Raw genomic sequence first — 13,183 nt, 5'->3', positions numbered from 1 at the left:
AGATAAAAACTAGACCCCAGGAATACGTCCCAACACATAATAGTCAAGGGCCCAGATTTGCCTTTTTCACAGTGATTGGAATAAAAAATAAATAGAATAATGATTGAACGGGAAACTAGAAAAAGAAAAGAAAACAAAGAAAGACATCCAAAAAAAAATGCTCGAAAATGTTTATAAGGTTTGCACAGGGAAAAGGGATTAACACCCTCCCCCCCCCCCTCCTCCGTCAGGACGTTCCACACTATCCCCCCTAAAATGGATTCTTTTAGTAGGTCTGCATCCTTGATTAAAAAAAAAACCAAGTTACTAAAGTTCCTTTTCCCTAAACTTTCCCATTCGGATGATGTATTCCTTTCCTTGGCTCGACTCTCCGGCGTGTGATTATTTGCTTTCCGATTTATCTCCTTTACTTCAAATTGTCATCACCTTACAACTTACAACACAGCCTCACAGTGTACCCAAGTACGTGTCAAAAAGGCAGACACTATAATTCACAAACATGGATATTTCAATCCGTTTTGTTGGTGTTTTAAAACTACCACATTGAGTGATCACCCATAAGACCTCACAAAAACAATGAGTAAGATCCTCAGTCTCTTTAGATATTTAATCATACGCATGATAACTACAAATAGCCTTTATTAATTTTGTTTTCTTACATTTGGTCGGTCTTTACAACAAAGGAAACGCTTTTTCATATCTAAATATTTTAATATGTACACATTATTATAACATTTTATATACAATAAAACATTCGAAAAACACTTTCCATGCCTTAAAAACTCACATACTGGCAATCAGTTAAACGAGATTGTGATGAGCTACGATAGCATTCCTTTTAAATGGTGCTCCGTAAACAAAATGATTTTTACCTCTGAGACTGAAATAGAAAAATTGGCCTTTGAAATAACAAGTTATCAAAAGCGAGACTGGTTTTTTTTTTCAAGTCCTTGACAAATAAAAATGATTTATTTCTCCTATACTTATAGTATGACACACGTCTATCAGTCTGGGAAGGGTAGGAGGTCGCTTATCACTGAAAAATAAAAACAGTTTCTGTGTCTTTACAGCCTGGTTAGCCACATTTTCCTTAAGCAAAAATGGCGTCATTTGTCGGTGTTTGCGCGATTTTTGCAGCTTCCATCGAGATCACATCATGGGCGGCATTGTTGGCTTCCAGAAAACGGTTTATGTGTTCAATGACTCTCATCATTTCAGACTGTAAAGTTGTAAGTTTATCTCCATTTTTTATACATCTCAGTTCGAAGTCGGCTATGTCCGCTTTACTTTGTAAGCCACGAAGACGGTAGAAGAATTCTAATGCTTGGCGCATGCGACCTTGTAGAGCAAACAGCTGCAAAGAGAAAAACAAATGTTATCAGAATATGGAGCCGTGAGGTTTTGTTCAGGACCGAGGAGTGTAACTATATTCTTGTCAGAAGCCCATTACTGAGCTCCTGATTCTGGTACATTCTTCGGTGTTATGGTATTCAAAGTGCTATCTCAGTTAGATTGAGTATTTTTAGGGTAACCACCGGTTCGTAAAAGTTAACGAATTGTATACGGTATCATTCAACCTGACGAAAGGTTAACGCACTAAACGTCAGCTTCAGAAACCCTTTACGGAGGTCAATAAACATTATCAACTCAATTAATAAACCATATTATCTTGTAATACCCCTGGCTTCCCCCCCCCCCCTAACCACCACAACCGACGTAGCAGCAAATTTTCTTCAGAAACTTATCCCCTGTATACGGTATGGCCTCTCTTTTACTCCTCCTCCGACGAAAAATCTAACCTACTTCCTTTGACACGGTTATCATTTGAAATCTGTTCTAATCTTCCCCCATCTTTAACCAGCCTTGTTCATTGTTGGTGCATAACTGCCTATCTTTTGTTTTCTGTCTTTTTGAGTCAACATCCTGCGGTACTCTTCAAGTCTTAGTCCATAAAAAAACTCGCAAAACATCTTGACGTAAAGATTGCTCCATTACATAGAAATGATGGTACTTTGAGCAATTTTACTTAAAAGCACCTCTCTGTGATCTTTCAAGCTGTCTTCATTGTTAACTCTTCTCTCGACAAGCCTCAGCAAAGCAGCTTTGTCATTCAACAAGGTGTTTTGCGACCTTTGGTAAACTATTGCCAGTTTCTTGTTTTCACTCAGGGCTGTTTTTACTCCTCTCTAGGGAATAAAAAAAAGTTAAAAAGTTTCTTTAAGTCCGATTGGGTAGTCAGGGCTCACTTCTAATACAGTGGCGGACTGAGCTTGTAAACCTTCTGTCTTGTTAAGTTTTGACCGTCCACTAGATCTATATTGAAACAAATAAATTTTTCGCTCTGATTAGGGCCTTGCCCCATCAACTATCACGCGATAGAAACAACGAGCTCATAATCTTATTGTTAACCTTTAACCCCTAAGAGTGACTAACATCTAATTTCTCCTTACAACATCACCCCTGAATCAAACATTAAGGTCACGAGAATAAAGGATATGATCATCAACTAAAGAGGCTCTTGATTGTTGAACAAATTCTCCTTGTCAGAACCCTTGGAAATGTCTAAGAGTAGTTTGGAGAATATTCATTCTAATGTTAGGGAGCAAAGGGTTAAATAGTTCCATGTCATTTATTTGAAGAGGAGTTTCCTCCTCTCTCCAGCGTCTTGTTTGCATAAATTATAATACATTGCGTTTCACTCAGGTTTTCCCGCCACATGACAAATCTCATTACCTGATTGGTTGTTAACACCTGATCCCTTTCTTCCATATGCTTTTCGTGATTATCTTTGCTTCGATTGATTCTCTCTGCAAGTCAAATCACATGCAAAGTTCTTCACTATATAAATAGCGCTCTGTGCAAGTTTTGCTTGATAGAACAACATGACGTGAATAGTAGGTAGCACGTTTTGGTTTTTATTCATAGGGTTTTTAGGAACTCCGGAGAACTTGCTTGAGAGATGATTTTGTGACAAATATAATATGCTAGTAAAATCCCTCGTTCTCATAACAAAAAGAGTGAGACTTGTTCCTATCTCGGTAAACCGTGTGCAGGATACTTTCACGATAGTCTTCAGTTCACCCAAAAATGTTAAGAAACAGAGAGAGACGCAGATAATTCTCACAACACTGCATGGGTCGCATTTATGTACAAAATACCTTCAAGTTGTTGAAGGGATTTCTTTAAGCCTTGCTCGGTTTCAAATCCTGTCTCTATTTGAATCTTTAATTCAGTCATTTCCTCGCTAAAAAAAAACAACATTTTTGATATTATTTCCAGTGCTTGCAGGGTTTATGTACACGAGTAAGAAAGGAAAAAGTTAGGATAGATATACAAGTGACGCTGCAAAGAGACGTACAGTACGCGCGAAAAGGAAAACTTCAGAGCATGCGCTGATAAAGGTATCAATGTTCGGAGGATAAGAGCTCTTTCACCAACGCAACCACAGATTACTTGCAACACTCATTTCGCCTTTGCTTAGACTAAGAGCAGTCTCTACTTTTCAGTGAGGTCCGTCGCGCGAGTCACACAATATAAGCGAAAAAAAAATGGACGTTGGAGCTTCGCACGGAAATCTGGGAGTGCGATTCGCGCGGCGCGCATTTATAAAATTTTTTCGCCGGTTTTTTTCTACTTGCACGACGGACTAAGCCGAAAAGGAGGGACTGCTTTTAGTCTAACAATTGCTCTGCGAACGTTTAGGTCTTGAGAAAGCGCGCTTTATGCATGAAAGCCATTAAATAGTTGAGTGAGTGAGATTATGAATGAGTGAATAAAGAAGAAGAAAGAAATCAAACAGTTTACGACAAAGTTACTCACTTCAGATCATTTATATTCTCTTGGGTTGTGGCTATGACTTTGTTCATCATTTGCGAGGAAGACTCCATGTCCGCCATTTTCTTCTCCATCATCTCGGATTTCCAAGTGATGTGATCTAAACGTTTAGTTAATTCCATGGTTTCTTTCTGCAATAGACCAATCAAATGTGAAGGGAAAGTGTTCTACTCATGGATAGCACCTCTGAATGAAACCACGCATGTCATGTAACATGAAACACAAAAATTCATCCAATCAAACCTTTAATTCCTCTTCTTTCGGGAGCAGCTCAGAGATTTCACCCTGGAATTTCGATTCCATATCGTTGTATTGTTGTTTCACCTTGTCCAAAATCTTGTTAAGTTGCGCGATGGTCTAATACAGTAAAGAAACAAAATGAAAAAACGGAAGTTGCAGATGAAATTGATGAAAACTTTATCAAAAAATCTTATCTGATCACGAAATGTAAATCTGAGAGAATAAGTCTTTCTATAGCTTACCTCTTGTCTCTCATTATGAATCTTTTCCAGTTTTGAAACCTGAGGAAATCAATCAATCAAACAATCAAGTCAAGCAGTCGGCAAGTTTGTCTGTCGTCGGTCCATAAATCAATCACTGGTCATTTCATTAGTTACAAAAACCATCAGTCACTTAGCCTGTCAATTCCTCGAGTTTCGAATAAAGGAGTTAAGTTTCTATTAATACTGCGGTGCTGTGTCGGTGAGGGCATTACAACATAATGTGATTTTATCAACAAAGGTAATAACGTTTATTGGCCACTGTAGAGAGTTTCTAAAGCTGGCGGCGTTTCGAGCGTTAGCACTTCTCATGCAGTAAGAATCGATCAGTGAGCCAGTCAGTGAGTCAGCCGGTATTCTTTTTATCTGCTCAAAGAACATATAGGCATTCCATAATATCTAAAGGTTAAAACACAAAAAAAAGAAACTACCAACCTGGTCTCTGACGTGATCAACAAGCTTTACCATTTCCTCTGCCCGCTGTGTAGCCTAAAAGAGGAAAAAATTATCACCTATCAGTTGCAAGAAATGACAGGTACAAAATATTTTATTTCATGGTATATCTTAAAGATGATTATTTTAAAGATTTCTAAAACAATTTATAACATTAGACAAAACTTACTTTTTCCCGTTTCTTTTTGGAGTCAACGTGTGTCTTGGCAAGGTCCTGTGTGTCTGATGTGATCCTTGCCTAGTGGGAAAAGAGAAAGCATACATTAGCCTTACATTGCCATGGTTCCACTCGTTCAAGTCGTTAATGGTCATAGAGGTAGCTTTGAAAATCGCGCAAAATCGTCCTTTTACCTTGGGAGCTTTTGAGACGACTACAATGATTCCGACAACCATAAAGAACAATAAGAGTGGTGTGTTATCTTCACTGACCTGTAGAACAGTCCTAGCATGAGCTTCGTCCTTAAGTTGTTTCTTGAGCGCATCAGCAGTAGTTTTCAGTGATTCTTCAATAACCATTACTTCTTCTTTCTTTACAACTAGAACCTCTGAGAGGTTGTCATGAAGAACCTCGACTTTCTTCGTCTCTTCCTTGGAAACCTGAGCAATAGTAATACTATGTTAGTATCGCGTTCAGTAAAAGTAAAAGTGCCACCTGAGACGTGAAAAAGGTAAATCAACGGCCCCTGTAAATTTTGGAAAGTCGACCTCTCAGCCTTAGGCGCTTCGTAAGACATATGTTCGACTAAGTCATGAAGGTGCTTCATTCGTTCGCCATGCAGCACACTGCAATAAATTTTTTTAAGAAACAAATAACTTTGTTCTGTTCTAAGATCTCTCCTTAAGTTTTTGGAAATTTAAGGTCAAGAAATTTCCCAAGTGTTGACTCAGATTTTAAGGAAAAAAATAAAGATCGAGGTGCTTAATCAAACCCTTCACACATGCATCACTGTCATCGGGTTCATGGTTATTTTTGACACCGTAATATACCACAACAATTGCAATAATTATCACACAACACTTATCACACAGTTCATTAAGAATTTGCCTTACATGGAAGTACACCCTCTGTATTTGTAGTCCAAATTCCAATGTAAAACGATTTATAATTTAAAGGTCAACAAAAGTTACACCCAAGATTACTTCATAGTAATGCACATGCATATACCTCCATCTGCTCTTCAATTTTTTCCATCTCCTGTTGTGCTCTCTTCACAGCCTTCTCATCCGCAATTTTTTGTTTCGCACTGTCAGGAAAAAACAAGAGATCACCACTTGAGAGAAACTTACTTTGATCGACGCCTTTTTGGACTTGAAAACCTAATTGAGTAACTGACGCGCAGCCTATATAAGTTCTACACAGCCATTTTCCTCGCTAGTCGTTTACAATACAGCGTGAAGAATACGCATTATCTTGAGCGTTTTTCAGAGGAGCGGGGGAAAGCGCAAGACACACACGAACAGCAAGGTCACGCGGGACGGTGAATCATTTTTCCGCGCTCCGGAATAAAAATTTTTCTTTAAGCAACGCATTGTATAGAATCTTTATATGCTAATTAGAAAACTCCTTTAAAAAGGCCATTCATTACACACCATTGTTCCAGCTTCATGTTCAGCTTGCTATTTTCAGCTTTGCTTTCTTTGATTCTTGTGGTTAAGTCCTTAAGTTTCTTGGAAGCATTCTTGATTTCAAGCTCCAACTTGCTGTTTTCGCTTTCCATAGACGCTTGCTTAAAGAGCCACAAAAATATCAGAAATAAGTAAGGGTGTCAAAAATTGCAAAACTTCCAAGATACAAATGGCTTTCAGTTGTTATCAAAAGAGCTGTAATATGCGCATTCATAATATTTCGGATTTGTTGGAATGAAAGGAAACTTAGAATTTGCGCATCTGGAAAAATTTATCATAGAAGCTTTCAAATTGTTCTTCGCTTCGAGTTAGATTCTCTACATCCTCAATCATTCTTGCTATCTACGGCTTTTTGCTATCTATTTGAAAAAAAGCGTATTCTGGAAAACGATAATTTCTGTTATTCCACCAAGGTATGTTAAAGAAGCTTCCAAGTTACAAATAAAATAACCTAAAATATCTGACGGGAATCTAAGACTCTTCATAGTCTGCATCTCGTCATAAGCGTCTGCTTTGAACAGTGCATTGAAATTTTAAGTGGAATCCATATATTGATTGCTCATTCTCCAACATATCGCAGTGAAAGTCTCAGCTGTCAACAACAAGTTCACTTACTGTTATCTGCTTCTCCGTCTTCAGCTTGTTGTTCTCATCTACAAGCTTTATATGTTCTGCTTCTTGTTCTACAATTTTCTCTCGAATTCTTTGCACCTAAAAAAAATTAACAACTCTTTTACTTTCTGCTGAAGGAGTAAAGTGTAGAATGGTATACGTGCTAAAAGATCCATGTTGTCACACAGTTGGCGTGTAACCCACTCTCCATAGTATGAAGCTAACATGAGTGTCACTATACTCTCCCATGCGAAAAAGCAATCTGTTACCAATTGTCCCCTCAGTATTTTGTCAGGTGTCTCAAAAAAGTTTGCCAGTTCCCATTTGGCTCCATTTATACTCGCGAGTGCAGAGAGGTACACATGTTTATGTTATGTTGCATCTCCCACAGAGACGACAGGTGAGAAATTAGTTACAAAAAGTCGGATTACAAGTGAAACAGATTTATCACGGATGTGGTTGTAACCTTGTCTTGCTGAGTTGCTTCTAAGGCCTTGATTCTTTCTTCTCTTCTTTCTGAAAAACAAAGCATACAACTTGCTGTTGATATACAATTTGAAAATGAAGTGACCAATGCAATGGAGAAAACACTGAGTCAAACGGCTAAAGTCAAGAAAATGCAACAGGACTGAAGTAACAGAATAAGCTGGTTGAATTGTGCCCATATTTTTGAGCTTCGAATAGTTTGATCAGATTTGATCATTATAAAGCACTGCATTCCAAAGGAACTGGATTTTCAAATACATGTAGTTGTTTGATAGGACAAAAAGCACTGTAGAGATGAGAGTAAATCAAAAGGGGTCTGAATGGCTAAGGAGAGTGAAAATGGAAATGAAACACTAAAAAAATTTATGCTGATTCACTTTTCAGGGTGGACAGAACATGACATACAGTAGCTCCTCTGGCCACATAACTTTACCTACTCAACTCTTGCATTTAAAGCAATGATTCTTGTTTTAAAAAATTTACACACACTTGTATTACAAAAACTCACCCAGCACTACAAGCTGTTCGGCATTTTCTGTGAGAGTGTTTCTGATGTCATTCATAGTATGTGTGTTAGACGTATAGTACATCCTTAATTGTGCCAGTTCATCGCTGTTTGGTTAAAAAAAAATATATTTATTGTTGTAATAATTTTCAGGGGTTGTTCATGGGCTATTCTCTAGCAGTGCATAACTGGGTGTGAGATACTGCACCCCATTAATTTAACCACAAATGAAAATAATAGGGACTTTCAACTTACATGGGACACAAGGAAGTGGTTAATATTAACTGAATAATTTTAGGGCAGAATCCAATGATACAAGTCATCTTTTTCAAATGCTTGTAAAGCTAACTAGGCAGAGGATCAAATATTATATGTTGCAGTCATCACTATTTACTTTGTCACTACCATTCCATGCAAAAGTGACACAGAATCACTCATACACATACAATTGTCAATATTTTTATCAAAAATTAATTTACTTTCATGAGTATGCAGAGAACATGATTTCATTGAGTTTTAATATTTTGGCCAATTTGGCCTCACTCATCCCTTTTTACTCTCCAGGTACTGTACAATTACACTTAATGTATTAAATTTAATAGTCAATTTGTAATGCTGAAAAAATCAATAGCTTGTGAAACTAGCAGTCTTGTGGACCCAAATTGACATAAAGCCAAAAGAGTAAAAAGAACAAGCAGTGAGCTGTTTCAATTTCCATTAACAATCCTTAACAACTGCCAGCTTACAGGCTGGACAAGCAGAGGGAGAAAATCCATAACTAGCTCCAGAATGGGCTATTTAAAATGTTTAATAAAACATTTAAATACCTGACAGCATTGAGTTCATTGCGTACAACATCAACCTCCTGTTTTATTAGAGCCCTTTCTTGGGTAGCTTTTCCTTGAGCTTCTGCTGTTTTTCTTTCTGTAGCCTCTAGTCTATCAAGAGTATTACTTAATTCTTCATCTGTTTCATCTTGTTTAAGTTGTATGCTTGACATTGCTTCACCTTCTAGATCAAGTTTCTCTTCAACCAAAGGACTGAAAATGTAAATTCATTAATTTTATTCATTAGATTTTATTATATTAATTTTATTCATTAGATCAAACCTTAATCAAAACATTAATTTAATCTTACAAGGACAATATAATAAACTGTCCCAAATATATCCAACCATGACAATATTTAGGATTTAAAAAAGTGAGTAGATTTGAGAGACAAAAGAACTTTGCATGTAGTTTTCAGGTGGTAACTTGTAAAATTTACTACCTGTATTGCCTCTTATTACCTCCAAAAAAATTGTTTGGAATCCTCAATAATTCAACAGGTAAACAGACTGCTCTTCCCTTTTGAAATTTTGTTCTACTTGTTGTACTTGAAATAAGGGAGAGCACCATGTATTTAGCATCTACATCAGAAAACATGCTATCATCTGGTAAAAAAATTATAATTCTATTATTTTGTTCAAGTTTTAAGACTGTTGTTCATTAAGGAAGTGTGCAAGGAATTCCCAGAGGAGATGTCACTGTACACAACTGACAAATGAAACAAACATGATGAACCCTGTTAACTCACCAGTGTTTCTGTATGTTGCTCAGATCTTGCAAAACCTTTGTATGTCTAACTTCTACAGAAGGAAATAAAAGCAACATGGAATTTGATTATCTTGCTAATATAAGTAATTTATGGAGTAACATCTATTAAACAACCTAATCAAAATTAATTGAGTGGTTGGACAGTGTCCTGTGACTTAAAAGCAGTAAAATTCAGTGTTATCTCAGCATTAGGATTATTGACTAAATCAAAATCACACCTGCATGATGCACCCTTTCCTTGATCCTGGCTTCAATTCTGCCTTGATAAGCACAATGCCATCTTAACTCATTTATATCAATAGCACAGGCTTCATGCTCTATAAAGAAGAGAGAAACTAAGTGAACCTCATTCTGTCTTGAGCATTGTACAAAAAACAAATATGAGTCAGTAAAAGACATCCACAGCAAACCTGTGTTAGGTTATGAGGAATACCAGTAAGAGTTAATGCAACAATATGTTTCAAAGTAAAGTATCTTTGGTATGTTAAGCATGCTCATTTGGTGAATTTAGAAATATCTTAAATGCTCGTGAATTCTTTTTTGTTTACCCCTTTGCACAGCCAGTGGAAGATCATGCATGCGCTTGTAGGCCTGAGCATCAATCTCATTTCTGAGGAACTGCACTCGTTCTCTTTCTTTAACCAAGCCATCTTGAGTTGAAAGTCTGTCACTTTCCATTCTCCCTAGTAATGTTATGACCTCTTCAATGACATCATATTCCTTAGGAACAATCTCACCAGCAGCAGACTTTGGAGTTGACACCTTACTCATCACTGTTCCAGCACTTCTTCCTCTTACCTGTAGAACAAAACATTGAGATATATGTAACTTTCTGGCCTGCATTTACAAGAGAGCAGATGATAACAGGCTTTCCACATTAGCACTGTCTATAATGACTATGCAGCAAAACAAAAAGATTATTGTGCAGGATGTTTTGAATATCCCTTAAAATAAGAACTTTGTAAGGCAAATAGGCCATTTTACGGTTGTGTACTTAGTTGCCAAGCCTCTGATTTGGAGTGAGGCTGAAGGTGACCTTGTTATGATAGAGACCAGTATCTAGTTGGCATGATAACAAAGTAATTTTCATTTGAAAAGCAGCAACGTTTGTATCATAACAAGGTCACCCTCAGCTTCGTTCCTGTTCAAAGGCTTGGCAACCAAGCACACAACTGTAAAATGGACTATTCTTCCTGCCTGCCTTTCAAACTCCACCAACTGCCTAATCGTTAGTTCATGTAAATAGATTTTGATATAAAAACGTTGATCCATTCTTGAAATGACAAAATTAATTAAAATTCTTGGTATCCTTGTAATTACCATGCTTTTACTTCCTTATAAGTTGTATATACATGTATTCCTGACCTCTAAAGTAGCACCACTGGCAGAGGACTCCAGCCTTGGTTCAACTGATGTCATTTCCTCATCAATGTTACCAAGGGATGCTGAGCTAAGAAGCCAGCGGATGCGTCTGCCATGGCTACTAGCTGAGGATAAATGGGTTGAATCTTCAAGAGGACCTTGACTTTCTAATAGTTCCTCTTTATCCTTAGCATCTAAGTCTGGAAACAAAGTATAATAAGACATTAGCTGGAGTTTTGATAAGTCAAGATCAAATGTATCATGACTTGTTTGAAAGGAAAACAATTGTATGATTTCCTGCTGCAATTTCTCAAATCTGAAGGGTTTTATAGTACATACATGTAACATAATATAACAATGAGCTGAGGCAAATCCAGAGGTTTTTTAAAAAATTGGGACATTAAACTTTTGTGGTGAGGACAAAACCTCATGCTATACCACCGACACATTTGACACCTAATCAAAAGAACTTGTGTTAAAAAAGAAAAATACCAAACTAATAAGTGCACAAGGCCTCTGTAGACTCCCTTTAAACTTGCACATCCAAATTGCATTCATGATTCTACTATAGCCCTGTGATGGAGTGGCTGATGTGCACAATTTCTGAAGGAATCTCATGATTTTCTTATTCCCTATAGTAGTACTTAGGGCCATGCCTATTTTAATAACAGTCACCTGCTTAAAGCAGTTCTGAATTACCTAATACTACACTGGATCTTTGCCTGCCATTTTTTCCCTTTTCATCTGGAAGATCAGTCATGTAGAATGCATCAATCAGGTCTTGCAGTTTATGTAGATGGGAAACTGCTTTCCTAACACATGAGGATGTGCTTTTCACCAGTTCGCAGCTTCTGCGTCGCCATGATCTGTTTCTAAATTGTGGCCATCCCTCTGGGAGTGAAGGAACAATGTCTGGAGAAGTTTAATTAAAAGTGTATTAATGACATTACACGATAACATTAGTCTATGAAAAATTCATATCATGCAAAATTAGACCCTGGGAACACTTTTTATCATATGTATTAATATTCATTATCTGGAACTTGGGCAACATCATATCCTAGATGATGATAATAAAAAAAATTCCTACATTTAGATTTTAAAATATAAAGTGTACTGAAAATTTCATGAAACAGGCCCCAGGGGTCATAACCAGGCAAGATATAAGTCAATCAGACCCTTATCAAAGGGTGGATAACACTTTCCACTGTATCAGGAGGATAGTGCATAACTTTTGTTACCACCTATGTATCTGCTAGATGGTGGTACGTCCAGGGGATAGTATTACCGGCCCTTTGAACTACTAGGTCCTGATGAATTTGTTTGCTTAGAGTGCAAACATGTGTTTCAGCTTTTAAAACAGTCCAGGGTCTACATCAACATCAACTGTGGAGTTCACAATTGGAGGTGTCTGTAGGCTTACATGTACAGTGGAACCTCCATTCACAGGATCTCCAGTGTACATGAAGACAAAATGCCAGTAATGAGAGGTATACCTTCACTGAAGATATCAAATACAAAAATAATAGGAGCATTTCTTAGTTTAAACCGGTATTTGTGTCCCTTGAATGACTGTAGCCCTGAGATGAATGAAGGCTGTTAACTATAAAGAGAAATGTACCTCTCCCTTCTTCCAATTTGTCCTTGTCGTGAATTTCCACTGCAGCTACCTCATGGTGCGCAAGGACAAGATCTTGTCCACTCTCTTGCGACACTAAACTTCTTCCATCAAAATAAGGCACAATTGCCAAACCAGAACTTCCACTAATTTCTGATCTTGAGTCCTCGAATAAGGGAACATCCAACTTTGCCAGCTGTACATCACTCTCGGAATAATGAGTTACAACTTTCCTTTTTAAAGGAACACCTTCCTCCTTTGCAGCTAGTTTTGCTTTCAGATCTGTTTCACTGAACGCCGACCTCTCCAATGGCGACTTTTTGCTTTTACTATGACTCCAGCTGACATTTTGACCATTTTGTGGTGCAGATGGCGTCTCATTATTTCCCGGGTTTTTTTGTCCATCTATCTCATACTTCCCTACTTTATCTACAGTCGGCATTCCTGTGATCTTCTATGTTAAGTTTGCACACTCTGAGTCCAATTTTAATGGTGAGATTAACGATGACTTGAAATGGCATACAGAATTGACACGACCGCCATCTTGGGGTGAAATTGACTTTTGATTGCTAGGCGACGGAGGAAGCAAACG

General features: G+C 37.5%; 1 protein-coding gene across 1 annotated transcript; it reads right to left on the bottom strand.

Moving 5' to 3' along the window:
* Positions 1–622: 622 nt before the first annotated feature.
* Positions 623–13,165, bottom strand: LOC113669177 (coiled-coil domain-containing protein 178). The gene is made up of 22 exons (XM_089189823.1): positions 12,595–13,165; positions 11,673–11,885; positions 10,977–11,173; positions 10,160–10,409; positions 9,830–9,928; positions 9,592–9,643; positions 8,844–9,056; positions 8,020–8,123; positions 7,492–7,541; positions 7,029–7,124; positions 6,378–6,514; positions 5,953–6,031; positions 5,217–5,384; positions 4,957–5,025; positions 4,770–4,823; positions 4,317–4,355; positions 4,078–4,191; positions 3,820–3,965; positions 3,159–3,244; positions 2,734–2,807; positions 2,037–2,186; positions 623–1,354 (listed from the first exon to the last, which is right to left on the bottom strand). The coding sequence occupies exons 1-22, from the start codon at positions 13,031–13,033 to the stop codon at positions 1,091–1,093; spliced, it is 3,093 nt and encodes a 1,030-aa protein (XP_089045949.1). The 5' UTR covers positions 13,034–13,165; the 3' UTR covers positions 623–1,090.
* Between the last annotated feature and the right edge of the window lie 18 nt (positions 13,166–13,183).

This window comes from Pocillopora damicornis, chromosome 12 (genome assembly GCF_964200805.1).
Source record: "Pocillopora damicornis chromosome 12, jaPocDami1.2, whole genome shotgun sequence".
Lineage (NCBI taxonomy): Eukaryota > Metazoa > Cnidaria > Anthozoa > Scleractinia > Pocilloporidae > Pocillopora > Pocillopora damicornis.
This window is presented reverse-complemented; position numbering and strand designations above follow the sequence as displayed.

Excerpts from the sequence above, each read along its gene's own strand:
- LOC113669177 (XM_089189823.1), bottom strand. The coding sequence starts at position 13,033 with ATGCCGACTGTAGATAAAGTAGGGAAGTATGAGATAGATGGACAAAAA. Across the intron at positions 8,124-8,843 it reads AATGAACTCAATGCTGTCAG|CGATGAACTGGCACAATTAA; the intron begins GTATTTAAATGT and ends TTAACCAAACAG. Across the intron at positions 1,355-2,036 it reads GCTTGAAAGATCACAGAGAG|CTGTTTGCTCTACAAGGTCG; the intron begins GTGCTTTTAAGT and ends TTCTCTTTGCAG.